Raw genomic sequence first — 27,477 nt, 5'->3', positions numbered from 1 at the left:
AGGTTCGGCAGAAAGAATATATTTTATAGCTTTTGATTTATTTCATACAATTAGATAGCGGTAGTATCAAAAAGTAGAGATTAAATGACACGATCCAACTTCGGTATCATATTCTATTCACAAAAGTCAACGATGCTGTATCTACACGATCTATTTTCATTCTTAATCACATTTTGCCAACGTTAAAGAATTTCTTTAAAACAGTTTAAGGACAATATGAAAGAATCGTTGTTGATTTTCGTACCTCGTCGTGCCACTTGCGTTATTTCTTTAAACCATCAAGTATATTTTTGTTTGCTAGAAAAAAAGTAAAAGGCTCAAACCAGGATATAATACCAGAATTCGACAATGTACTTCGGTAATGCCGTACCTAAGTAAATGAACAATTCAAGAAAGCTATATACAAGTTCATTCAAATATCAATGAGTTTCTCGTTTCAAGAGTAAACTATTCAAAATCGTGCGGTACTTCGATCTCGATGATAACCGGGGAGATCGTCGATGATCGAGATCGTTTAATTCGAGAAACGTTCGCCCAGCGACCCTCTCCCTTCTTTTTTTTTTTTTTTTTTTTATTTTCTCCGCCTGCCACCCACCGCACTTTATTTCTACCGCCCACGTTCGACTGTCACCGTTTCATTCAACTTTCATTCACGGACAAACGGCCCGGCTCACCGATTGTATTGGCGGAGCACTGAATGCGCTCTGCCATTTCTATTCAACACCTATTCCATCAACCGGCGTGGAATTACTTCGAACGATTTCACCGGCCGCTGAATAAAACAAATAATGCCGACGTGTACTAAGCGAAAGTAGACAACGTAGACAAAAGAGGAGAAATTGTTTTTTAGAGAATCGAGTCGGGAGAAAGAAAGAAGGCCCTCTGTCAAATCTATTTCCAAACCGGCATTCGTTCCAAACCGTCATCCAGAGCGAAACGCGCGAATTTTTAACGGACGCGTTTCTATCGATCGTTCGAGAATCTTGCAATTTTTTATGTTTCAAGGCCATCTTATTATGTTATCTTATTTTGTTGCAATCTTTTTCTATGGAGTGTACTTATTATGAAAAGCAATGAGGGATGTTCCTTTGAGATCATAAGGATCGCAGGAACTGTTACTGACGAGTCGATTCCACTTCTTAACGATTTGAATGAACCAAAATCGAACAAAATCAAATCAATCTTTGTAACATCCTATAAATAAAATTACGTCATTACTTTTGGAATTTTTTGAATAATATTATATGACCAGACAGCAGTAATATAAATATAAATTATGTTACAAACTAATATTAATTATGGTACGAAATTGAATATGAATGTCACGTGGAGTTTCTAGAACAGTACTGTAAAATCAAGAGGCAATGATAGAAATGCAAATTAAATTACTTCTTGATTTAAAAAACAAGTTATTTCACCCCTCCCGGTAGAAGTAGGTGTACGTCAATCATCGGTTGTTTCAGCGTTAATTTCTCGATGATCGACATTACGAATTGGATCAACTTCTATACAAAATCTAGTAGAGTAGACTTTTCTTGTACTATGCTTATACTATATTATCGTCGATTGCTTTTTAATCCGGCAAACACCTTTTTATAATTATCAAACAGCTGAAAATAGTATAAATTACCTTCATAACGGATAAATGGTCTTGTACGAGAATATTAATTCCTCTCTGAACTCGATAATAGATATTAAGCATTGCACAATTTTCGTTCTGAATATTCATGTTTAATCTACAGTGTTAATATTGTTTCGTAACGGGACATTAAATAAACTCGGAAACCGCTTTCTACGCTTGAAATACAAGTCACTGGTATAGTATGTATCCCACAGGACTGGCTGCCAGTCGGTATCCGTAGTTGGACACCAGTGTACATCGAATGGTCGAGGTCCTCGAAGGCAGGCCTCAATTTCCGTGCGGCTTACGAGTTTATCAAGGACACTTACTGCGGTTATCACACAACGACCAAGCCGGAAGGCGAGGTCAATGGCGGTGACCTGGCCAGCAGTGGCTTAAAGCTCAATCAGTATTACCAACAGAGGTGCACGTGGATCTTAGACTCTTTGACGGATCGACAGCTAACTATCGAAGTGAAATCTGGCCAAAGCCGTAAGGAATCTTTTATTTTTACTAATACTAATAAAAAATTTTTCGGAATATTCATCCCTAAAAAGTTGATTTCTGATATTATAAACGTCACTGACGATTGATCATGCATAGGCATTGCTCTAATTATCTTAATTAAACAAACAAATATATTTGCGAAAGATTCAAAAAGAATCAACACTGACGCCAATATAAGACACAGGCACAGCCAATCGACCGTTTCTCGTACCAATAAACTCGCGTCTTCGTATTTATAACAATACTTGTTTCCTTCCACTTTCTTCCGCACAGTTTGCATCTATACTGCATCAGGAACATGAGATCAGAATTACAGAAAGATATATTATTATATCCTTAGATATACGCCGCTAAACAAAATTGTATCCTTTTGAGTGGTGAAGTCGAAAAGAGAATGGTAAAGATACCTTTAAAAGACCCCAAAATCTTACTTCTCCAAGCTCTCCGAATTTCCACCAAATCCAAAGATGCATCGTGCGCGATTCAGCGGCAAATCAAAGGCGCCCACTTACCGTAACCACGCTTTGTCCACCGGCGAATTTCGTTCAATTCGAGCCTTGGCTACTCCGTTGGAATTTCGATCCGCGCCATTGAGCCCGATATGGGTGCGAATCGGATCGAAAGGCCAGCGACAAACGAAAGCAACCGGGTAAACAAAAAGGAAAAAGAGGTTAAAAAGATGGGTGGAACGGGTTCTTCTGGGGAAGAGGGTGGCCCGAGAACGAATGGCAGACAGAGCTGGAGATTAAAGGGACTATTGGACGCGGCAGGACAACGAGAGACAGAAAGAAGAACCGGTCGTTCCGAGCGGTCTTTAAAGAATCCGGCTTCCCTTTTTCCCTCGATTTCCTTTTTCTGCCGGTGCTCCCTGGCCTTTTCTGGCCCTCCTTCTCCCGTCTATCTTCATTGCTCGCCTATATTCGCACCATGAAACAAACGCTAGAACGTTGCAAAGGAACGAAGCTGTTGGAACCAGTCAGCCCCAGAAATGGCTTTCGCACATTGGCCTCGATCTCTGTTTCTATTCCGGGCTCGATGCTGTTTTCTTTTATTCGCCGGATTCCTCGACACGACCAATCGTCCACGTTTCGTGAACGATGAATTCACAGAGTAAGGCAATGGTACTCGCTTCTGTGTTTGTGTATAAGTGTGTCTAAATGGCGGATACAGGGTTCTTAGATTAATTTTAAGGATTGCAGGATACGTGATTTCGTGTTCTTATTAGTTAGGCGACATTTCGCTCCCTTCTTTTTATTTTTAGCAAAGTACATAAAGTAGATTTTTTGTATCAGAACTCGATTTAATAGAAATGTATCAAATTAAAAGATTTATAAATTATTTACGAGCAGCCTTTGAATCGGACCTCTTACGTATGAACTTTATTTGAAATCTACAAAATATGTTTCTCTAAGCAAACGTACCTCTTTTATTTGTCTGATCATTGAAGAACCTTATTCTACTTGCTCGAGTAAAATTGAAGATTAAATATAAAAAAGAAAACTACAGAGAGATGAAACTTAAAAATTCGAAGAAACATAACTAACAAATAACAAACAAAGTACTAACTAACCGAACCGTGTAACTAAACAAAGCAAGATAAAAGTGGCTGATGCTAAAGAAACAAAATGTAAATTAAACATTGGAACGTAATATAATATTGATGTCTGTTTCTGTCTTGCAGTTTTGCACAGTCTGTTTCATCAAAATTTCGATCGATCAAATTCGACGAAGTGCGCGTACCACGAAAATATAACAGCACCGAGCCGTGCATTAGGTTTCTAGTAACTCGATATCCCAGGAAAACTCCAAAGCTCGTGTTGATGCGCCAACGGAAAAAAAAATGAAAAAAAGTTACAAATCCCTGAACGCAAACTCCAAACCGAGAAAAAAGGATGCGATTCGCGATTTGCATGCGTCAAGAGTTGGAATTTTTTCAAGCCATTGATATTCAAACATTTCGTGAAAATCATTGAAAAAGCTCGTATGTGACCAAAAACTATGTGTGTGGCCAAAAAACGAAAAATCGTTTCCCAATTTCTCTTCCCGGAATAGATTTATCATTCGTAAAGCAACAACAACAGAAAACACGTTCACAGAGAGAAAAAAAAATAAAATAAAAGAGATCGAAGGTATAGGTATAGACCAGGCATTTCTATGTGTGCATTATTTTTTACGCTTCATCGATAGTCATTCGTTTTTGTTTACAGCAACGTTGCGAAAACAGTTCTGCCGTGGGAAAAATTCGTCGGGCTATGAATGATACTAAAAAAGAGAGAAAAAGGAAACGAAACGTAATACGTATAGAAACGCGCGAAAATTATACAGTCCCGAATACGTTAGCGAACCAATTGCTTCCAATTATACCGTGCTCTCGATGATTGCTGAAACATCGATAGTCCTTTTTACAGACACACGTCAAACGTTACATCCGCGGCAATTGATTGTGAAACGACCTCTCTTAATTGGTTGTTCGGCGACATTGATGCGTTTCGTGCTCGTCTCGTGAAATGGTCACGTGAAAAGCGAGCATTCTCGATGACGATTTAACTATACCCATTAACCTCGTATCTTCCCTTCTCGTGCTATTTTTAAATCTGTTCAATACTCCATAACCGATTTTTAATTATTCCAATATAAATTATAACTGACTATAGTGTAGTATCGTGGACAAAAGGCCTAAGATATCGGCCGAATCGTAAACAATGTCGCGAGAGCCGCGGCATCGTCGGGTACATCAATGTGTCGTCGGTCCTTTCAAGTGAACAGTTTCGTGGAGAAGGCCTGCGTGACCCTGGCCACGGGCGTTTTCGGGACACGTGCGCGATAGGGCGGGAAAAGACAAAAGAGATGCTAAAGGCGGTGTTAGTTGAGACGCCGGCGAGAACGAATGCAGAAGGCGAACAGTATGAGTTGAGAAGCGAGAGCGTGCGAGTGCGGATGCCGAAGACGAGAGTTCTAGAGAGTGATTTGAGCGGAATAAGACTTTTTGTGTTTTAGTTCAAGTTGAACATTTATCGTTCTCTGTCCAATTAATCTCTGTTATTTTTATTTATCTTAATAAATAGTATTAGGAGAATTTTACAAACCTAAATTATCCTAATCCTATCCTTTTTCCAATAGCGCAAAATCGTTATTTCATTGTAATTTAAATAAAAGGATCTTAAATTTTTGAACGGAATACTACATAGGAAAGTTTCAACAGAATAATCCTCCGCAGCTTCCATAATACCGTCCATGTAGCTTTTAAAAGGTTTTAATAAAGTAATCCCAAATTTTAAAAGCGCAATACTACGCAAATATTGCAAGAGCGTAATCTCCATAGTTTCGACGTAAAGCCGCCTATGTGACCTTTTTTTAGGAAATAAAAGGATGCACAACCATTGCTGATTCTTGTGTTCTTGGCAAAAATTCGTGATAGCCAAAACTCTCCTTTTTGTCCTTCTCTTTTTCTTGCTTCTAGGTCCTTGCACCGCCTGGAATTTAACAATACACGAATACAGCAAGAACGGCGATCCAGCTGGACTCAGGTTGCACACGTTCTGCTCGAGAAATATCCACAAAAATTTCACCCTGCCATGGAAAACGAACACCGTGGTGGTTAGGTGAGTTCCGTCTATCTTTGTTCCGTTCGATGGACCGATTAGCCGGAAGTTCGCGGAAACTTCGTCCATCGACGCCGACATAACGACAGTTACGCGACACTTTCTGCACAGAGATTACGACGCCGCGGCCTGAATTATAGGAGCAATTTATATCGGCGCGCGAGCCCAGTTTTTGCGCCGATGTAACGGCAACTTAAAAATCGATTGCCCGGAAAGATTTATCCAGCGCCGATGGGGAATCGTTTCGAAGCCGGATAAGTCGCACGGAGATTACATTTGTCATGGTTTGTGTATCGATACGACGTTTCCTGAACGTGGGAAGCCGCGAATGGAATTCTTCGATGTTTCGCGCGCGAGTCTGGTGAAAGATCGTTTTGTTTTTGTATTTTCGCGGATGAAAAATCGCGTTCTGGCTTGGTCTTGATGGAGAGTCAGGAATAGCGATGCGTTTCAGAGAATACGACTTCGAGAGCGCATCGGCAAGATCGTACGTTCTGCCGTGCTTCTTTTATTCGTTTCTTGCGTATTTTGATTTGTGTTCGTTTTAGATACGAATATTTCTTTATACATCCAAGGAAGAATAATATACAAATGCCAGAAGAAGATAACACTTACTTCAAGATATATATTTTCCATCTTACAATTGTACATAAAATATCTAGAAATACCTGAGAAAAATAATGTATAAAACGCGTAATCATTTTATCTTTGTATCTTGTAGAACTGTGCTTCGATCGAAATACCGTGATCATATGTACTCGCGTGGCTCGCTCGCGTCAAGTTTCGAAAAGAGGCGAAAGAATGGAAAGAGAAACCTAATTATATCAGACGCGATTCGATTTCTAAACAGATGCTAATCGAGTATCAAATAAATAATTCTCAAGAATATCAGCTGTTTGACTGATTTGACAAAAACAGCAGGCATTTGTTCAATGATTTTTTCAATTTTGTCGAAGTTAACAGGCACAAGCGGAATTGATTAAAAAATATATATAGTTAAATTTAAGATAATTATAAAATGTTATGGCAATATTGTTACACCTGTTCGCAGATTGCAGGCTCTAGGAAGGACAGCACCGGAATACACGATGAAATGGCGCAGTCAGTTTGTAATCGCAAACACGCACAAGAGCGAACCGTCGCCCCCACCGGTACCGAATCATGTGCTTCGCTCCTCAACCGGAAACAGGTCACTGAAAGCGCGGATCCTAATTCTGTTCGCGATACTCCTCGCCTACGCGGCCAGTTGTTGAGTGGATCAACTCGACACACCGTATCCGTACACGTTCCTGTTCACGATGAGAGGCAAACTACTGCGAACGAGCCTAAGACTTTTAATAATATACACTACACACACACACACACACACATACAAAATATCATACTAACGAGGTTCGTGTTTCCTCAAGAAAAAACTTCTTTCAGCTATTCAGTTCTCTGAGAAATAAAATATAATGTAAAGTTTAAAATAGTAAAGCGTTTAAAGAGAGCGGAACGATGATCGCGTAAAGTGAGGCGCACTCTATGGAAATTTGATAAAGTTTCGTGTTAGTTTGCTGAAATATTACGTTCGCTAGCATTGTGGAGAACTTGCCCGTAAAAGTTTCAGAACCACCGCGCTGGTAATCACGGAGCACACTTTTGATAAAATATTGAAATCAATCACCATGAATTTACCTCGCTTTTATATCGTACGAGAACTCTATGTATTTATATCGAATAGATCGTTTGAAAATAATTACCGGTTAAACGAAGTCCTTTGGACGGTAATATTGAGCAATTAATTTGTAAAAGTTTATTATCCGGTTTGCAACTGAGTTTTTCACGTAGAATGGAAATTCGTCGTGCCGATATAAATGTCGATTAATAAAACGCGTAATGAAGATTAATTCGCAATCGCAATTTCACGCGAGGCAAGGCCATCGAATATGACTGATCGAAGGACACGAGAATTCCGAAACAATTTAGTCCAAGTTTTTCAAGTATTTTTCGATTACCAACCTTTTAACATATTGAACGTGTTCGGCGCCGTCACGTGCCGGTGGATGTTGATAAAGTTAAAATTTCATCGGATAAATTGACACAGATAAGGGAACGTTATTGGCAAAGAATGAAAGGCATGAAATCGAATTTTGGAATTTCACGCTCTAGTCGAATTATATATATATATAAAATAAATTAAACGCGAATCAGAAAGAGAGAAAATATATATATACTAAAAATCAGTCGGTGTATACCACTCGTTTTAACTATAAGAGTCTAATAGAGCATGTACATATTATACATACATATGCATATACATACATAAATCTATATGATACATATAGAGGATGAGACGTTCACGAAGAAACATTTAAACGCATCCATCGTCATTAATATCGTTGTACTATTTTTAATTTCCTCTTTAATTTTACGAATACGAGGATTAAGCCAATTTAAAATTTCATCAATTGGCGCAAACTATCGTAAAATCAGAAATTGTTTTTCTTTCTATTCTTTATATACGCAGATATATTCAACGTTTCTTTCTAGACGTCACATCCTGCGAACGCGTATGAATATAATTTAATAGCGATTTAAAGTAACGAGACGAAACAAGGGGGAGGGAAAAAACGCGATGCACGGATTTGAAGTAGCAAGAAATCACGCGTCATCACTTTCACGCAAATGCCAAAATAAACGTGTAAGAGAAGAAGTTCTATATAATTATAGGTCCTTGTACATACGTGGATAGAATAGGTAGGATTTGTACAGAGTATCACGAACTACGTTAAGACCTCAGCATTATTGTAAATTACAATTTACCGTAAAACATAGCGCGAACCCGCGAACGAAGACAGATTGTATTTTAACGAACGAGCTTCGAGTGCCCGAGGCACATTTCGAATAATTGTTAACGCGTTCGTCCGGAAGTTCATCGAAAATCTCTTCTTGCTTGCTTAAACAAAAGAGAGAGAGAGAGAGAGAAAGAGAAAAAAGATATTCGCTGATGAAATGAACGATAAATGAAACAAATTTCCGAAGAATATTTTACGAAGAAGAAATTATTTTGATTTACTTTCGGAGACGCGATTGGTCGTTAGATTAAGATGGAAATAAAGGCTAGACTGTGAATGTTTAATATACGTATCGACTAAGAAGGAAAATATTAAACTAAACAGGCAAACAGGCTAATCGAATTAAAAAGAACCATCCAACGGTGCGGAAATGTTTCCACCGGTTTTCATACGTTTTACAACGCCGTCGTATTGCTACCATTATTTATACAGAATATTACGAGTAATATTCTTTGTTTCTGAATAACAATATGCCGTGGTTTGTGACTGTATGGTATGGCGAATTCTGTTATTTATTTTACGTCGTCCTTTTATACTCTACGATAACACGAGCTGTATTATTTCACTGAGAAATAATACAATTACCTTACCAGAGATTTTAATGCCTGTTGAAACTTCTGATTAAATCGTGACACGTATTAGACGGTCTCGTGTTTCGCGAGATACGTCGAATCATTACGAACCTTCGACATTATCGATTGATCCCGATACTCTCGTTAACGTTTCAAGCTTTCGTTCATTGCGTCCGAACAAATATAATCTGCACGATTTGTCGTTTGACGTTTTTCTTCTTTTTTTTAATAAATAATAGAGAAACGTGTGCATTAAGAATTCGTTATTAATTTTGAAATTGTTGAGAATCGATTTACATTAGCGAATAGAAAGACTGAATTTTATCAGAGTGCAATTTATACGTATATCGTTGGAAGGCTGGTAATGATCGATACGACTAATCTATACGAAGGATAGCAGTCAAATCGCGTTGATGCATACGCATGTTAAGATTTGTATAATAAACGAACAAGCTCGAATAGAATAGTCGGCAGTCTCTTTTTCGCAACCTCGTCGAAACAGAGATGAAAGTCAGACTGTAATTAATCGGCGTGCTAAAACGAGAGTATCGTTATAGGAGAAAAGAGAAGAAGAGACGCGCGTTTAATAAATGTAATTAATGTCGGCCAGGAAAGGGGGGCATGTGATTTAAGTGACTTGTGTTTGAAATCGGTGAGTCGTTTCTCGACAGAGATTTCGTTTGTTCGTTCGTAAAGAATCGTCGCTTAACGAAAAACCAAGAGAAACGAAATTACGTGTGTACCGTTCCTTTTTAAGATTACTCGATCACGTCCTCACAACGATTGTAATGCGATCTGTTCCTTCAATGGATGTACCGGTTTTGCACAAGGCACGTCTAACTTACGAAGAAAAGATATATGTTACATATATGTATTAGCCGCGTATACTTAAGTCACAATAAATAGTCAATTGTTTCATATAAAGTACGAATAAAATAAAACAGAAACTACGCGTTGTTTGTGAATTTTCACCTGAATGTTTGTCATAGCGCACCAAAGTCCCGAAGGCTCGGGGATATTTAATTTTTGGATTCGATCCTTACTTTAACATTACCAAATGTATGTGGCATTAAAAGAAACGACAGGTGAAATGAATTCTTTATTTTACGAAAGAATTTTTCGTGCAGGCAAAAGCTTGGTGTAAGGAAAATTAATCGATGGATCTCACATTTCCTTTATACCTATAATCATCTCTAACTTCGCACAGCGTCAGGGAAATCGATGGATAAAATTTACCAATCATTGCTATTGAGTAGAACGCAAGAATTGTAAAATCTCTGATATTATTATAATAATCTCAAATACAAATGAACATGGTTTCATTCTCTTTTAAAAAAATCTTACTCAACCACGCGTAAAGGTTGATTAAATCGTATAAGGTGATTTGATAAAAAAAAGAACGATTTATTCACATACGAGTTTTAATATAATCTACATACATATTTATACATCCTACGGTCGAAAGATGAAACATGTACATCTACAGGTAACGCATCTGCGATTTATTTTATCCTCTCTGATGCAAGGTGAAAGTCTTAAATAACAATTCGCTAATATCCCATAAGATTGGTTCAGACAAAAACGACGTTTTCGTGTTATATCGTAATTGTACTCTCAACACGTACTATTTGAGGAGTGTGACAAACATTCAACAAAATGTATCCATATATACAATACATCTAATTTCGCTATTTAAAAGGAAAGAAAAAGAAAATTATATATCAACATACAATATATGTAGTATCGGGGCCAAAAGGCCCAAGGTATCGGCCGAACTGTAAACAAAGTACCGTTCAGCATCAATACCGTTGGGTCTTTTAAGTGGACAGTTTTCGTGAAAAGGTTGCATGACCTTGACCACGGGGCTTTCGGGATACCTGTTCCGAAGAACGGGAAAAGGCAAAGAGACGTTAGAGAGTGTTAGTTGAGATGCCAAAGTGAACGGATGCCAAGAGTGTGCAGAGTGTGCAGAGTGTGTAGAGTGTGTAGAGTGTGCAGAGTGTGCAGAGTGTGTAGAGTGTGTAGAGTGTGCAGAGTGTGCAGAGTGTGTAGAGTGTGCAGAGTGGGCAGAGCTTGAATCGGGAAGTCGAAAGCCGCCTGTGAGAATAGGACGTACAACTTCATTGTAATAATTTCGTTGCTTGAAATATCATTTATCAAATCAAAACATGTCCTTTCCTCTAAGACCCATTAAGATACTACATAAATTTTGGGGGCTCGTCCGGGATCTAGAGCGCTAAGTGACAAGTTCTTTTTTTTTTTTTTTTTTTTTTATTTATTAGAATATTTACAATCAATTCTCGTTGAGAATTTTCAGTAACTTAATTTGGCGTGATACAATGACATGGATTATAATAGCTTTATATTGTTGGTTCTAGTAGAAACTAAGGATTTAATCTAGAGGGTATTTTCTTTTTAGTCTGCGGATCTGGTGCGTCGTGTCCAGTAGTTGGGTGACTAGTGGGTTGTGGTGGTTGTTGACTCTTGTGTTATATCTGCTTCTGGACTTGTGTATTTCATCTTTGACTGTAGGTATCTTGAGGTCACGGTGGATTGTTTCGTTGGTAACATACCAGGGTGCGTTTAATAGGGATCTTAGCGTTTTCGATTGGAAGCGTTGGAGTATTTCAATGTTGGAGTTACTTGCTGTTCCCCATAGTTGGATTCCGTAGGTCCAGACAGGTTTTATTACGGCCTTGTAGAGGGTTATTTCGTTCTGTATGTTTAGTTTGCAGCGTCGGCCCGCGAGCCAATAGAATTTTCTTAGTTTTTCCTTTAGTTGCTTTGTTTTTTCTGAGATATGTTTTTTCCAAGTTAGCCTCCTGTCCAGGGTCATGCCCAGGTATCTTACGGAGTCCTTGCTTGGGATTATTGTGTTGTTAATGGTGACGTGGGGGGCAGGTTTGTTTTCGGCGCGTGAAGGTTACATGGGAGGATTTTTTTCGTTTATTTTAAAGCCCCATTTTTGGAACCACTTTTCCATGGAGTCGAGACTTCGCTGGAGAGTGGATGAGGCAATTGCGCTAAGTGACAAGTGAAAGTGATATTTCGGAACAATGAGTGACTACATTGCATGAGAAGCAGATTTGACTGACGAGCAGGTGGCTCGGATGCAAATACCGGAGTTAAAAGACGAGCTGAGAAGACGACGGCTGAGATTAGCGGGTAGAAAACGCGAGCTGGTCACGATCAGACGAGTATGCGAGGTTAGGATCACCACCGCTAGGAAATGGTAAACTTAAGTTTGATGGTTTGGGTTCCGCTGACAATGAGACCTCGGGTGAATTCACGAAGGTAATGACGGCCGACGGACATGAATTTTCGGTTACTGCGCATGTTGTCTCAAGTAAAGTATTAGGAAAACACAGTCTGTTGTTAGGCACTGATTTTTTAGATCAGATAGAGTTGCAGGTTAAACGAGGCGAGGTGATCTTTCTACGACTTGACGAACAGACTGACGATTTCAAAGACGCGCCGGATATATCGAGGGTCAATATAGAGCAGACTGACAAAGTAGATTCATCGCACGTGCAGGAACCGCATTGTCGTGAAGTGATTCGCGATATCGTTAGACTTCCCCGAAGAACGGGAAAAGGCAAAGAGACGTTAGAGAGTGTTAGTTGAGATGCCAAAGTGAACGGATGCCAAGAGTGTGCAGAGTGTGCAGAGTGGGCAGAGCTTGAATCGGGAAGTCGAAAGCCGCCTGTGAGAATAGGACGTACAACTGCATTGTAATAATTTCATTGCTTCAAATATTTATTAAGTCAAAACATATCCCTTCCTCTAAGACCCATTTAGATACTACATATATTCATGTACATATACGTATAAATGTTTATATATATAGATAGAGACGTTGGATATCGTCCAAGTTAAAATATTTTAGTTAAAAATAAACTTTCAACAAATCGAAAAACGTAACTATCTATCGCACACGATCCTCGTAAGTGATTCCGGTGCATAATATAACAATTCCTATAGATTCCCATTCACCATACTTCGGATACAACAATTATCTTAATTTATATTTTACGTTCAGACGTGAACAACGATATTTATTGACATTGATTTATAAATATTAACGAGCAATCACATGAAAATCCGCCACGCGATAAATGTTCGAAACAATCATCGTAATCGTCTATCTATATTTTCCGCAACTCTAATAAATTTAATTGTTTACCAACATCAGGCAAATAGTAGATGCTATGTAGATGCTATGATATGATGTAGATGCTATAAAATCTTCAATAACTTTCATAGCATCCTAATGCTTAGAAAAAATATTTGTTTCGTTAAAATGTCTCTACGCACGTTACTCGCAAATCTGTGCGTGTTTTTTCTTTTTTTTTTTTTTCTTTTTCATAACGATACGAAAATTGGGAAACTCGGAAAGACTTGTCGAGAGGATCTTTCGAAATCATTCCATGCAGATCCTAAAAACAAGCGATTAAAAGGGATCTCTATTTTACAAACTTAAACATCTATAAACACAACCGTGATAATTAACTAACTATAAAATCAATCAGACAGTTATTTTACATACACATTCTATGGCTATAAAAGACAACACATTCTCAAGAACTCGCTTTAAACAAGTCATAAAAATATTAAAAACTCTCGATAGGAATTTTAAACATGCTCCTTTTACATATTTCGATATGATCCTTTGGCTATTTATGTGTGTATAACAATAAAAACGATCGTGTTGTTCTATTTAAGACAATGTTCTTCGTGATTGTTTCGTTTTAAGTAACACGGACCTCACAGAAATTACTCGCACGAGATGAAACTGATTGAAAATATATTTAAAGATATTAATGTTTGATGTAAAATGCTTCAATCTGTTTAACCAATACAACTCATCGAGTACGATAATTTTTCTCATCTAACCCTACATTGAAATTAGGAACAAAACCGTACAAATGCTACGTGTTACTCTCATAATATTTCTCAATGTCTTTAAATGCTTCTTAAGAACACACATACTTATGCATTAAATATCATATTAGAATATCAAATTGAGATTCATGTACGATTAAAAAGGAAATTCTGAAGTACACTTATCTCAGATTTACATTGTTACGTTATGTAAAATTGCGGATGCAGAATTCAAAAGGCCTAGCCGCTGTTTCTGCTTTCGTTGCTCCGTCATCTGATTAAAAACAGACAAATATAGTGCACGAAACTAACAACGATCGGAAATAATATCCAAATATAGGTAAGAATTTTCAAACATGAATTACCTGATCGCGAAGCTCGGTAAGTTGTTGAGATAAACATTTCACTAACTGTTGCGTGGATTCTAACTGAGATTGTAAACTTCTTAACTCTACTTGTTCCCCTTCGCCCTCGTCTGCTGCCAACGATTTGGCCCTTAATCTTGGGAACCAGTCAAGATTCCGATCCTGTAAAAAGTACACAGAGCTTAAAAGTTTAAGCATGATTCAATTTTTTGAAGCTCTATGGACTATTACCTTCACCATCGCGTACACGTAAGACTCTGGCCCTGTGAACTCCGTAGGATCTTTCACCTTTACCAGAACAATGAAATAGAGGTAATGCCACATATTATGCTCGTGTTTCACGTGTTCTTCGAAGGAAACCGTTTTGTTATCGAAAGATGATCTGTTCAGTCCTGCGAATGAAATGTTACAAACAGCAATGTACGATAAATCGGTTAACAATATATGCGCCATACAATATATAATAAATGAAATGACAATATAATTATATCAATAATCTTACCGCAAATGAAACAGGTATTCTTCAATATCAACTCCTTCTGCTGTTTTTCCGATCTCAGATCGGCAAACGTATCAATGATAACACCAAAGATAAGATTCAGAACGATAATTATGACAATAAAGAAGAACAGTAGATCGTATACGACTCTAGCAACGAACAAGGGCTCCTGCAACGTAATTAACATGCGTATGAGTAATAGCGTTTCCTTTGGGCTTTGTTTCTATACTTACTGTACTAGATGGGGCCCGTAAAATATCTCCAATTCCTCCACCGTTTCTTAAACCTTGATTCAAAGTTGTAACAATACACATAACAAGAGAATCGCATGCCCGTTCCTTTAGTTCTCCTCCAACGTTAATTACATCTGCCTGGCTGTCTTCTTCGTTCACTGCACAAACATGAAGATGTTACTATAATTTCGTACAATTATATTTCTTATAATAATGTCACGCTAAAAATATAATAATCTTATATTAATTATATTCATTGTTATATTTCTATATAAACGGTATTCTATAGGAGAAGAAAAATACCATCGTGAATATATCGGGATACTGTCTCCGTTGCTTCGCATTTTTCATTATCAGCAATGTTACAAGTACCCGTCGCTGCATCCATATATGATGCTGTAATTAATAAACATATAAAATCAATATCTCTATTATTAAAAAGGCAATTATAAAGTATAATATTAGAAAACTCACACACAAGCTCCTCGTCAACTGTTACCAGAAAATCGTCCTTGAAAAACATAAAACCGATAATGGAGAACATATAAACTAGAATTAACGCCAATACAGCGGTAAGTATAATGGATCTTCCGTTCCTTGTAACAGATCTTATTACATTGAGCAACGTTTCTTCGCGATACACTACGTCAAAGAGCTAGAAAAAGATATAAAATTTAGTATGCATTTGGTTTTAGTTTAAGCGCGATTTACTTTAGTAACGCAATACGTACTAAAACTGAATAGAAAAATGGATGCATACAAATGCCAAGAACGCAAAATATAAGATACGATATATGATACAAAATTTCAACGTTTGTCACTATTTGCTCTAGACTCTTTGTCAAAGTTCCCTGATTACCTATAATACTTATAAGATGTACAACTTTTAATACAACCTGAAACATACATCGATTACAGACAGTCATGTTAGAAGAATAGATTTCATTTTATGTATGTCGCTTTGAATTTACCGTAAGAAAGCCAAGTAACCATAATGTTGGTTCTGGTCCTATAGAAAAAATCAATCGTAATATCGTTGAAGCGACTAGCGTTCGTATACCGGATTCTCGAGGTAAGGTAATGACAATAACTGCTGACGAAAGCATCACCGCCCAGATAAGAGCAGATAAGTGTGAACTCAATTCTACAATAGGCAAGAAAATAGATATTTAAATACGTTCGCTTAGTGCAAATCTGTGAACTAAAAAAAGAAATGTATAAGAACTTACTAGGCACAGAATCTACAAACGGATAGAAGAAGGCTACGATAAGGTTTATGAGTACTGCACAGTTGAATAAAATATTACTCCAAAGTGACATGTAACTGCTCATCCAGAATAATACTGGTTGTCCTGAAAAATTATAAAAATATACGTAACTAGATTTCAATGAACAAGAGTAAATAAATGATAAATGAAATGATAAAATATAAATGATAAAGAGTAAACTCCATTAACTATAGCAACGTTAAAACATCGTACCTCTAAGTTTTTTCTGCCATTTCATTTCGTTAAACATATCCTCGGTCCTTTCAAAGAAATCAGAAACCTTCGATCCTTGATCGTCGCGTTCTGTAGTATTTAGTACTTTAATCTTCGTGTCCAAAGTAATGAGTTCACAAATCTCAGGAATTGGGAAGACAATTTGCTCCAGCGTTCTATCATGTCTAACGATCTAATGTAAATTACAAGTTTTTGAAAGATACATAAGCAGTAAAGTATTATGTACGTACAAATGTAACTGTTGTACCTCAATCTGGGCTGTATGAGTCGCATAATATTGCAATGCCTTATTAATTTTTGGATCTGCATTATTCTCTTCAGATGGTTTCAACATCGATGATAATTCTTTATTATGCTGTGCTAATTGATGACACAAGATATAAATATTATGCCCGACCTAAAAGAACAATTAATTACCAATAATTATATTATATCCTTTTTAACCATTCTTAATTGTTCATCTCTAAAAGGAGAAATAAGATTTTATTTATCTGTAAGATCGTTACTTCTTTGGGTGATACTCCTTCTTCGCCGTCTATAGAAGAATCATCCACGTCGCCGTCATCGTCCAAAGATTCTTGGTGGAATGCACGGCATGCGACATCAACTAATTGTTTTGGATTCATATTATACAGAATCCTTTCTGCATTCTCGCTATCTCCTCTACTTTCCATTATAGCAAGCAACAATTTACTAGCGTTATTTTTTAATTCTAACACCAGGTCCATTCTAGTTTTTCCCAAAGGATTAATGTCGTTCAATATCAAGGCTGTTATTATATCTAATCCATTAGACTCGTGTGTTGCAATACAGTTCTGATTATCGTGACACGGTCCCTGGCAGTACTCTGTCAATGTTTCCAATGTCTGATTGATTAACGCAACATTTTGTTCATTTATATACAGCCCTAACAATCCTAATCCGCCAGTCGTTGAACCACAAATGCAGTCTAAGAACATGAGCGTTTCGGATACCAGATTGAAATTCGTCTTGTTATTTTGATTACGTAAGAAATTCTACAAAAACATAAAAATATTTTCAATATAGTAAATACTATCATTAGATTATGGATATTTATGCAAATTCACGCGTCTATAAACGCTATCAAAAAATGGAATTTATCGCAGAGATTTAAATCTTTTTCATCTACTAAATTTTATAATGAATATTATACTTTGAAACTATATTTTCAATCGTGCATAAACATCCGCAGTCGAAGCATAATATTAAAGAAAGTATTTTTAATATCCCTGAAAGTCAAGAGAATTACCTGTAAATCACGATTGTGATTTTCACACAACAATTGCAAAAAACGTAAGATTGGTTGCATTACTAAAACTTTCGCGCTCAATTGCCCTTCGTCTCTCTCGTTACCAGTTGTTCCCGTACGATGCCTTTCTAATTTTTCTGCTATCATATCTTCTAACGCACTTCCCAGAGCTGCGTTATTCGTTGGATCTTCGCCGGAAGCAAGATTACGCACATTCGCGTACGCTTGCACGGTAGAGGATGCAGCTTGATTTAATTCTTCTCGTAACTCATCTGTTATTACTATCCCATTGGGTTTTCCTGCATGGGACAATATAGAAACAATGTAGAAATATGGAACAATGTAATGTATCGTTTTACTATACCTGATGTACGCTTCTTTGATATCTTCTCTATTTCTTTGCTCTGTTCCTTGTCTTCATGGGCCTTCGCTGCTATATCAGAAGTGTTCACTGTAACTGTGGATTTTATTTCTTGCTGAGCGTCTTTCATTTTGTCGTAAAACACCTGCAGAAATGATATCCTTTATATATAACTCTTATAACTATATCTCTATTTTTAAGCAAGTTAATTTATCTAACATTAAAGTAAGTAGATTATATTTTTTATTTTTATCTAATTTAGTCGTTTATCAATAATGTTTTAGAAACAATTAGATTATCAGTGATATACCTTGAAAAAGGATTGACTCAAGTCTCCACCCATTAGTTTATTGAACACACTTTTCTGTATAATAGGATTTCCTCCTTCCAACAACGCTATGCCAAGTTCTATAGCTTCCACAAATATACTGGGAGAGTGGACGCTTTTAATCACCAACTCCACTACCAAATCTGAGGCACCTTCACGATCAAGATGACTTTGAATCTCATGCAACGTGCGTCCTGCCCGACTCAATAGTTTAGCTATGAAAAACAAAATACTTAAAATAAGTTGTTCCTTATCTTTGTAATGAAAAATTAGTTTTCCAAAATTTTCTTTATACCCCCTGGTCCATGTGTAATTGGAGCAGTATGAGATACTCCAATTTCCACGTTTTCTGGTTTCTGTATAAAGGACTTTCCAAAGTAACGAACCAAGAGATTATTCCGTAGTACATCTCCCTGAGAAAAAGGAAAGGGGAAACACATTGGTGTGATAAAACAAATTTGAATCAATTGAGATGTACCAGTACATCGTGCATAATAATTAAAAAAGAAATTGAATATATTTTAAAGGGACACATTGTTTGTTATATATTATAAAAATATCAATAATAATATTGATTTAATACTAAAAATAATTAAATCAATGTGTATATACATTAGTTGTGCTTCAGAGTAAAAAAGATACTTGCACAGTTCTTGGTATTTTCATAAATATCCTATATAGTTAACTTTACACATACTTTGTAATGTATAAAATGATGCAAAATATACATTGTTGCATATTTTGGAAAATGTACAGTAGAAAAGATTTGTTTGGAACCAGATCTTTTTAGGGCAAATACACGACGAATCCAATAGATATTATACATAAAGTTTATAAGTCGTACATTCAAACATGTTTAGTATATGAAACACATATATAAGGAGATATAGTAAAAAGAATTAAATGCTTTATATACAGTATATGTATACAGTATACTCTTGGAATTTCTAGCATTGTTATTAATTACTCGATAATTCTATGTTTAAAATACAATCTGAGTTCTACGTTCTACATTCTACGTTACTGCTCTCATGCTGTCAATGATATATATATGGCTTATGTTTAAAATGGTAGAAAGTTCTATGGATGTATCGATACACCCTATCTGTAATAAAAATGTATGTACATATACTGTACTTTCTTATTTCTAAACTCTATGCCCATACTGGATTGTATTTGGAAAGATATTTTACACTATGTAATAATATATACTCTGGAGACTTTCTAGAAATTTTGATTCACGATAAGTTGAAATCATTCAACTTATTTAAAATATCTATCTGTTTATCAAACCAATTACTTATGTTCAAGTGAGTCGACATAGTCACAATGTACAATATCTCCTATCGTAAATCATAATTATTTGTCATACACGAGATCACATACCTACACTATGATGATTATATTTTATGTACGAACAGAAGAAATAGATACTAGAGTAGAAAATGGAATAGAAAATGAATCAAAGTGTATAAGTGTAGTAAAATTAATCAAGCACATGCACATAAGGTTACCTACACAACGTACATTGTATTTTGTATTTAAGCAAATTGAATTAAGTATGTATCACGTAGCTTGTTAGCAAGCAGCTACACTAAATATCATATAAATAGTTGTGGTCTTAATATTAAAGATACATTAGCGGATTAGATTTCTTATTTATCAGCGGGATGCCCTATGCGTGTATATACGTATATGATAATTTATAAGAAATGCAAAAAAAAGAAAAAAAAGTAGAAGAGAAAGTACTTGATATCAAAATTTGTATAAATATATAGATAATAAATAACGATAGAGTGATGGTGAGATAAAATTCTCATTAGTATAAATCAAATTTATGTTGCCAATTTATATACGTTGTGCCCACAAATTACCGTTGTTTTATCTATTTTAATTTTTACCCGCTCTTCCTGAGTCATTTGACGAGTTTCAGACTCATCGACAGAATCTGTTCCAACTTGTAACTCGGCCATCTTCTCTGTTTCTTCTTTTTCCATGACACCTTCGCTCTTCATATGCAGCATGAAAACATCTTTTCCTACATATCTATTCTACGAAACCTACTCACCCGAACACTGTTTAATTTTAAATTTACATAATGTATTCACGAAGCTTATTGTGTACTTCTATCTCATTCGCATATACTTTTCTTCTCCTTACTTTTAACATATGTATATATTGTCAACTAAAGAACTGTCGATCGTGTATATATGCTGATCATGTAAAATGTGCCGTGTACATATGGGCATTTAGCTTTTCAACAAACATGTAAAGAACGAGTGGATATGGAGACACAAATCTTCGTAAATTTAGGTTCAACTAGAACTTAGAGAACGGTAACATGTTAAATCGGTCGAGGTACGGTGCTAATTAACGGTAGCAAATCCCAATTAAACGTGGCATGCTCTAAAACAGTATTCTTAAAATCTTCCCCCTGCCGCAATGTATATCGATGGAGCATTAATATTATTTTAATAAAATAAGCGATTCACAAATGAATTATCTTCATCGATAACTATACTTATACAGTTTTTACTGCTATATCGCGCGCCAAAAGATCATCTACCAAATTTGCGCATGCATTTTACTCGCTGCGTCTGTAAGCTCCAATAAAAAAAAAAGAAAGATTTGCTGAAATTATCGCATATATCTAAAGTATAACATCGACCGCTAATTACATTCCAAAATATCGATTATTGGAATTACCAAGCTAGCTAGCATACGTAAAGCATGCCTGAAGGATTTGTTACCGCTAATTAATGTCAATAACGTTTTGTCGGAAACAACTGAATGCCCTTTTCCATAATATGTGACTCTTTTTCCGTATGGTAGATACGATTCTTGTAATTGCATGCAGAATATAATATTATAAAACTCACCTTCTCGCCGTATTCAGGGTCAATGGCCATCATTTCCCTGAGAGTCCTCAACACCTTTACACATAATTTTTCTTCCTTTTCTTCGAGTAGCTTTTCCGTATGCTTGATTAATCTGAACAGTGGAGAAACGATCAAGGATTATTATTAATGATTTACATTATAATATATTGAAACGACAACATAGCTTGAGATGGTATAAAGCAATAATTTACCTTTTGATGAAGCCACCATTCTCGCAACGTTTTCTAGCGTCACTCGCTGCTGGGAACAGTAATTCTGGCCGATAGAGTATATCCACTAACAAAGATAATTCAGACTGAACTAGTGGTTTCAATTGTTCTTCCAATAACGATACTATGTCTTGTAAACCTTCTATGATACTTCGATCCAAACGCATTAGCTAAATAAAAATACATCATTCCGTAATAATTACATAGTACACATAAATATTTCGTTTCTATGATGCATTTACTCCTGTTAATCTATCTTATGTATAATATTCGTCCATAATTTTACTCTACTTACAAACTAATATTAACTAATATGCTACGCTAGAGCACTATAGATATAGTAAGCTAATACGCTATCAGGATTTTATGAGTGACTTTTACCTGATCTTTACTATCTTCCTCACAAATTAAGTCACTCTACATATCCAAAGATCACATCAATTATAAATGGATTACGAACAGTTTAACATTTATTAGAGAAATTAGTCAAACATGAAGCCAGTTTTTGATAAAAATTACCTGACTTTGTGTACGTTCTATCTTTGGTTGTTTCGCAGCTTGAAGCCATTTACTTGTTTGTCTACTAAGCATTGCTGCCTTATTGAACATGGAAGCAACTTGGCTTTCCAAATCTGTTGGAATGGCTATGCCTCTTCCTTTAGCTGATAATTGAAATAAATTGTATTTTTTCTTGTATAAAATGGATACAGAGAAAAATTGTAAATTTAATAACAAGAGCAATCTAAATAAGCTCACCTACGTCTGATAATGTTCTTATACAATTTTCGACATTAAATCTTTGACCAGCATTTAGCCACCCGCATTGTGAGACTTTAAAAGCCGCATGAAGTAATTGAACAAATATAGGTTGTCGTGTCTGTTTTAAAAAAGAAGTGTTTAATGCCTTTTAATATTGTCAACATTTTTATAAATGTATATAAATATTTATATATAAAAGGAATATATATATTATTAAAATTTTTGTTACAATTTTTATCGAAATAAAATCTTAATATGTAAAACATCTTTTATTGAAAATTTAGACAGCAAAGATGCATTCGTTATAAATTCGTAATATAATAAAATTACTATTATTATTTGAATTGTTTTTCGTACGTAATATAACACACTCATTGCCAAGCTCCAATAGAGAAAAAAGTTCCATATAATGTATTAAACCACAGATTCATGCTGCGTGAAGTGCAAAAGAATAGATACAGAAGAATACTCCAAATAAAATAAAAGATTTATGGCTAGTACTTATTGTTAGAAGAACAGATACAGCAAGCGAAGACAGTGAATGTGTTAGTACAATTGTATTGTAAGAATGTTCCTATTTACAATATTTAAATTTAGAAATTTGAAAACCACTGTAACATCAATGAAGCACATATCTGTACTTATATTTTCCAAATTCCCTTAATACGTGCTGTTATTCGTTTACAAAGAGATACGCCTATTTACAATAAAAGTGTTTACGAATGATAAAACTTCTCAGATTAATTTATATTATTCAATGAATTATATATATATATATATATAGTGAGAAATGATTTTCTTCGTTTTAAATCTCAACAGCATCCATATTAGTATTGCAAGTGTATTTACAATTGCTCATAAATTGAGTGAGCGTTTCTTTTAATTTTGGTACTCACATAGCCAGTAACATTAGTATCAGTAATCCGGTCACTTTCCTTGATGCTCCAATAAAGTCTAGCCTCGTGGAGATGTTTCTATTAGTAAATCAACCCACCACCATATAGACCCAGCACCCAGACCCAGTAAACCAATGTTGATGAGTCAAAGAAGGCCAGGTGTTGCATGCCAAAAACACAGAACATGCCGCTGATGCAATCACCAGTTACCAAGCACACATCAAAAAATATATTAATGCTGTAGTTATCGACTTATATTACTCTGGCTTACCAGTATAGGCAAACAAGTGTACCAAAGAAAAAATAAAATATATATATATATACCATAGAGCGTTAAATAAAACAAATTAAATTATATAAATAAATACTAATGCTTCCATAAGTTTGTGATATGTACTTGGCTTTTCTAAATAAACCTAAAATTAATGTGTTTGTCATGCAAAGCAAGAAATTACCAGATAAATTAAGTGACAGAATAATTGCACAGGCTTTTGCTCATAATTATTTCATATGTTAAGATTATGTTATTTGTAGATATATTATATGCCTGTATATTTCATTACGCTTATACTTTAAATATGTATTTGAAAATTCAATTTTCTTAGAGATATTTTTACATGGTACCACTATATACTTTTAATTTACTATGATACAGTATAACTTTTATGTTATTACATTAGTTCTAGCAGCCCATATCTTTTTCGAAAAATTACCTCCATTATGACGTACTGCAGTTAAGTAATGAAACATAATAAATATTAAATTTGAAGTACCTAAGTATATAGCGAATTAATTATATAAACCATACTTATATATAAATAGAATCGAAATATTAGAAAGTAATAATATTTTATCAATTTGATACGAATATAATATCTCATTGTGCAAATAGTCGAAAGAATCAAAATATTGACTGTACAATCTGAAATGTAATATAAATAGACATAATCACAGATAAATCTTTTTTACGTAAGAAAATGATAAAACATAACATAGAATAAAAGAAATGCTATTGTGCTGTTATTAAAATGATATACACATATGGTAAGAAGTAATGTGTTTTTGCTTGTTAATTCCTTATATCCGAATAAATTATTGTGCTTAACAGATTAAAGTGCCATCAAATAAATACCAATATTAGTTAGGAAATTCGTGTGAAAAGTTTTGTAACTAACAAAGATAAATAATTCCTTTCAACTTAACACTTAAGCCAATTAGATTTTATTGAAATTGTATTTATAAACATAGTACCGAGAAATAACGAAAACCAGAAAGTTCATTTAAAATTATTGAAATAGACGAATACAATACCTGTACTGTAGTACTTTGATCTGAAAATGGACTGCTAAAGAACGTTGTAATGATATTCATTAGGCAACCTGTCACATAATTTTCCAGAGCTGTGTCAGCGTGTTCACGATCGTGTGTGGCTGTTGCTATAATTCCCATATCTACAATGAAAGACTTTTCGAACAACGACCACATATGATTAGACGTGTAAATTTCTTTCATTTCGACTTCCGTGTCAATGTAACAATGATTCAAGAAATTAATATATGCTTCTTTTACCTATAAATAAACGTTAAGACAATTACCTGTAATTTTCCAAATACAATTTCTCCAGAAATAATTATGGATAAACTTACTTCAGGTATGCAATCTGAATGCGACACCATAACAACGATATCGTCTAGTGGTAAAAGACTGTGACATTTAATTTCCGTATTAACATTCTTACCCATTGTACAGCAAGCTAATAATTTAACCAATTCTACGTGGTATCTAAAATATATACATACATATTAATATAAAATATAACGCATAATTTACTACGTTATTATATTTCTTAAATGAATTACTTGAGTGGACTACTTTCGTCCATCCGATGTCGTTCAGATCGCATCATTTCCACAAAATGATTGAAAGAAGCTCGATCGTTATAAAAAACCAAAACGTCTTCGCCTGCCTGAACCAACTACGACGAAAAGCGCAATTAATTCGTATATTTTTGAAAAATCTAAGTTTAAAAATTTAAGATTTACTCGCCAAGTACACGAGTACCACTTACTTCTTGCATTACCATTTCCTGGCATTTCCTAATAAATTGATTCTCAGCTTTTACTATCGTTTGAAGAAATTTCAAATATTGCACATGTTTCCCATGAGTTTCTATGCAATGCACAAAATGCTGTATCACCTTGGCATTTACTTCATTGCACAAAGTCGAATTGTCTTGAAAAATGCTACATACTGTTTGAGCTTCGCGTATGCCAGGATTTAAAAACAAATCCAATTGCTTATGTAAAAGAACTTGATTCTGTTGATTTCCTAAGCAAAAGTTCTGTAGAAAATCGTGCGCCAATCGCATCAACTCGTTCATTCTGACGTCTTCCTTCGCGTCAAACGGAACTTGCAACAAGTCTAAGACGACCGTATGTACTCCGACGTTACGTAAAAGTCTTTGCTCGTGTTTTCGTGGTTTTATTTGACCACCTATCGTTTGAATGCATAACTTGTTCATTCGAATTAGAATCTGCTGTATCTTTTTATATTCCTCCGCTTGGTCTGCGTGCAATGGCGGACCAATGTCTAAATCTATCGCAGACCCTACAATTATAAATAATTTCTACGTCAGAAAGAATATATTTTATTCCTATATTCCTATATATATTTCTATATTCTTTTTCTAATATCTTTTTCTATATTTCTACGTTCCTATACTCTTATACGCCATTTTTAATTACTCCATATGTGAGATTATCAGGAATACCTTTTTTATCCGATGTAGACAATTGAGGCGGAGCTTTTCGAGGAGTAGCTCCATCATCTTCTTCCTCTTTACTCTTCTTCTTTTTATTACCATGTTCCTCCGATGCTTTAGATTTGTAAACCCAAAGTTCTGATTTCTCAACCGACTGTCGTAAAACATCTAAGTCGGATTTTATTTGTTTATAGGATTCAACGTCGCTATCGGAAACCAAAAGTTGCACCTAATCGCAATAATTTAATAAATCTTTCTTGTTTCTTTTCTCCTCCTGTTAATGATTCTATCATAAATTCACGCATAACGTACTTGTTTAAATGCTTGTAAAACTTCTTGTCTTTGGCTAAAGTGTCTGAAAAGCAAATGTAACGCTCCGGAAACTAACGGTGGATAATCGTGCATAGCCAAATGTAACAAAACACGTAGAAATGTTCGGCCACCTTGGCCATCTAGATCCAACGCCACGCATTCCTCGCTAAATAGAATAATTCATGAAATATTCTAATATGTAGTGAAAGAACTGAAAAACATAAATAATAAATTACCTGCTACCAAATATACCCTCTGCTTGTGTGCCTATTAATTCTAAATCGATAGTTTTCTGACCAAGACTCAAGTCACCGGAAGCTCTTTCAGTTTCATCAAACTCTTGCTTGAAGATGCTCAGCAAACAAGAAATCCTGTAGTCCAATCTAACATCGAGTATGAATTGTAAAATTTCTATTATTTTCAGCTTTGTGTCCATTACTAGGGGATATTCTTTTTTCAAAAGTGGCTTTGGTCTAGGAGATGAACTGCCTGCCAATACTTGACCAGCTGGACCCAGTGTTAAGCTCGTCATTACTGCGCCCATATCTCCAATACATCTCAATACTCCACCTTCCGCTAATAAATGTTACAAGCAATTTTAGACCTGTTCTTAATTCATTAAATATATAATTTTTTAATCACTTCTACATGAATTTGCAAAGAAATTATTTCAAGCGAGATATTGGAGATTAAATATAGCAAATAGTTACGTTATCAGAATCATAATTATCATTGATAAAAATATTTATGTTTACGAATACAAAATGACAAAAATGGAAAACATCAAAGGAAATTGCTGGGCAAAACAAATAGACATGCAACGAAGGTTATAGAACAACACACATGAAAGAAAAATTGTATTAAAAGAATTGAATCGTAACTATTTCAAGTCGTCATTAAATCACAGTTATATATTACCTATGTCCTTAGAATCCACAGAATCAGCTTTAGGAGTTTTCAACATTGGTTAGTTAATTATATATGACATATATTAGAATTTGTGCGTGTTCAGTATATGTATTTGTTTAATATATTATTTTTTTAGTTTGTGTCAAAGGATAC

General features: G+C 35.2%; 2 protein-coding genes across 26 annotated transcripts in view; one reads left to right on the top strand and one right to left on the bottom strand.

The window, feature by feature from the left end:
* The window catches only part of LOC100643756, a 269,723-nt gene extending 259,634 nt beyond the window's left edge, over window positions 1–10,089 (top strand). For all 10 annotated transcript variants that reach the window (XM_048413828.1, XM_012320389.3, XM_048413823.1 and 7 more), the window contains exons 15-17: window positions 1,837–2,113; window positions 5,589–5,730; window positions 6,782–10,089. In XM_048413828.1, coding sequence (XP_048269785.1) covers window positions 1,837–2,113; window positions 5,589–5,730; window positions 6,782–6,983 — 621 coding nt within the window. In that variant the 3' untranslated portion in view covers window positions 6,984–10,089. The remainder of the gene's footprint in view (window positions 1–1,836; window positions 2,114–5,588; window positions 5,731–6,781) is intronic.
* Window positions 10,090–13,000: 2,911 nt separating this feature from the next.
* Window positions 13,001–27,477, bottom strand: part of LOC100643559 (inositol 1,4,5-trisphosphate receptor) — a 49,896-nt gene continuing 35,419 nt past the window's right edge. For 3 of the 16 annotated variants that reach the window (XM_048413724.1, XM_048413718.1, XM_048413728.1), the window contains 33 exons: window positions 27,334–27,360; window positions 26,652–26,991; window positions 26,416–26,581; window positions 26,113–26,332; window positions 25,411–25,949; window positions 25,202–25,317; window positions 24,989–25,124; window positions 24,654–24,911; window positions 24,056–24,070; window positions 23,343–23,420; window positions 22,444–22,564; window positions 22,207–22,349; window positions 22,069–22,104; window positions 21,670–21,857; window positions 21,458–21,569; window positions 20,453–20,587; window positions 18,874–18,991; window positions 18,561–18,793; window positions 18,254–18,395; window positions 17,890–18,188; window positions 17,126–17,635; window positions 16,867–17,016; window positions 16,599–16,791; window positions 16,347–16,469; window positions 16,089–16,261; window positions 15,849–16,013; window positions 15,592–15,772; window positions 15,421–15,513; window positions 15,118–15,275; window positions 14,888–15,053; window positions 14,617–14,777; window positions 14,386–14,547; window positions 13,001–14,294 (listed from right to left, as the gene is read on the bottom strand). In XM_048413724.1, the coding sequence (XP_048269681.1) occupies window positions 14,214–14,294; window positions 14,386–14,547; window positions 14,617–14,777; window positions 14,888–15,053; window positions 15,118–15,275; window positions 15,421–15,513; window positions 15,592–15,772; window positions 15,849–16,013; window positions 16,089–16,261; window positions 16,347–16,469; window positions 16,599–16,791; window positions 16,867–17,016; window positions 17,126–17,635; window positions 17,890–18,188; window positions 18,254–18,395; window positions 18,561–18,793; window positions 18,874–18,991; window positions 20,453–20,587; window positions 21,458–21,569; window positions 21,670–21,857; window positions 22,069–22,104; window positions 22,207–22,349; window positions 22,444–22,564; window positions 23,343–23,420; window positions 24,056–24,070; window positions 24,654–24,911; window positions 24,989–25,124; window positions 25,202–25,317; window positions 25,411–25,949; window positions 26,113–26,332; window positions 26,416–26,581; window positions 26,652–26,991; window positions 27,334–27,360 (5,738 nt within the window). In that variant the 3' untranslated portion in view covers window positions 13,001–14,213. The remainder of the gene's footprint in view (window positions 14,295–14,385; window positions 14,548–14,616; window positions 14,778–14,887; window positions 15,054–15,117; window positions 15,276–15,420; window positions 15,514–15,591; window positions 15,773–15,848; window positions 16,014–16,088; window positions 16,262–16,346; window positions 16,470–16,598; window positions 16,792–16,866; window positions 17,017–17,125; window positions 17,636–17,889; window positions 18,189–18,253; window positions 18,396–18,560; window positions 18,794–18,873; window positions 18,992–20,452; window positions 20,588–21,457; window positions 21,570–21,669; window positions 21,858–22,068; window positions 22,105–22,206; window positions 22,350–22,443; window positions 22,565–23,342; window positions 23,421–24,055; window positions 24,071–24,653; window positions 24,912–24,988; window positions 25,125–25,201; window positions 25,318–25,410; window positions 25,950–26,112; window positions 26,333–26,415; window positions 26,582–26,651; window positions 26,992–27,333; window positions 27,361–27,477) is intronic. The other 13 variants (XM_048413743.1, XM_048413774.1, XM_048413746.1 and 10 more) reach the window with 13 other exon arrangements.

The sequence above is a fragment of the Bombus terrestris genome, chromosome 2, assembly GCF_910591885.1.
Source record: "Bombus terrestris chromosome 2, iyBomTerr1.2, whole genome shotgun sequence".
Classification (NCBI taxonomy): Eukaryota; Metazoa; Arthropoda; class Insecta; order Hymenoptera; family Apidae; genus Bombus; species Bombus terrestris.
Note: the sequence above shows the minus strand (reverse complement) of the source record. Positions and strands in the feature narration are given on the sequence as shown.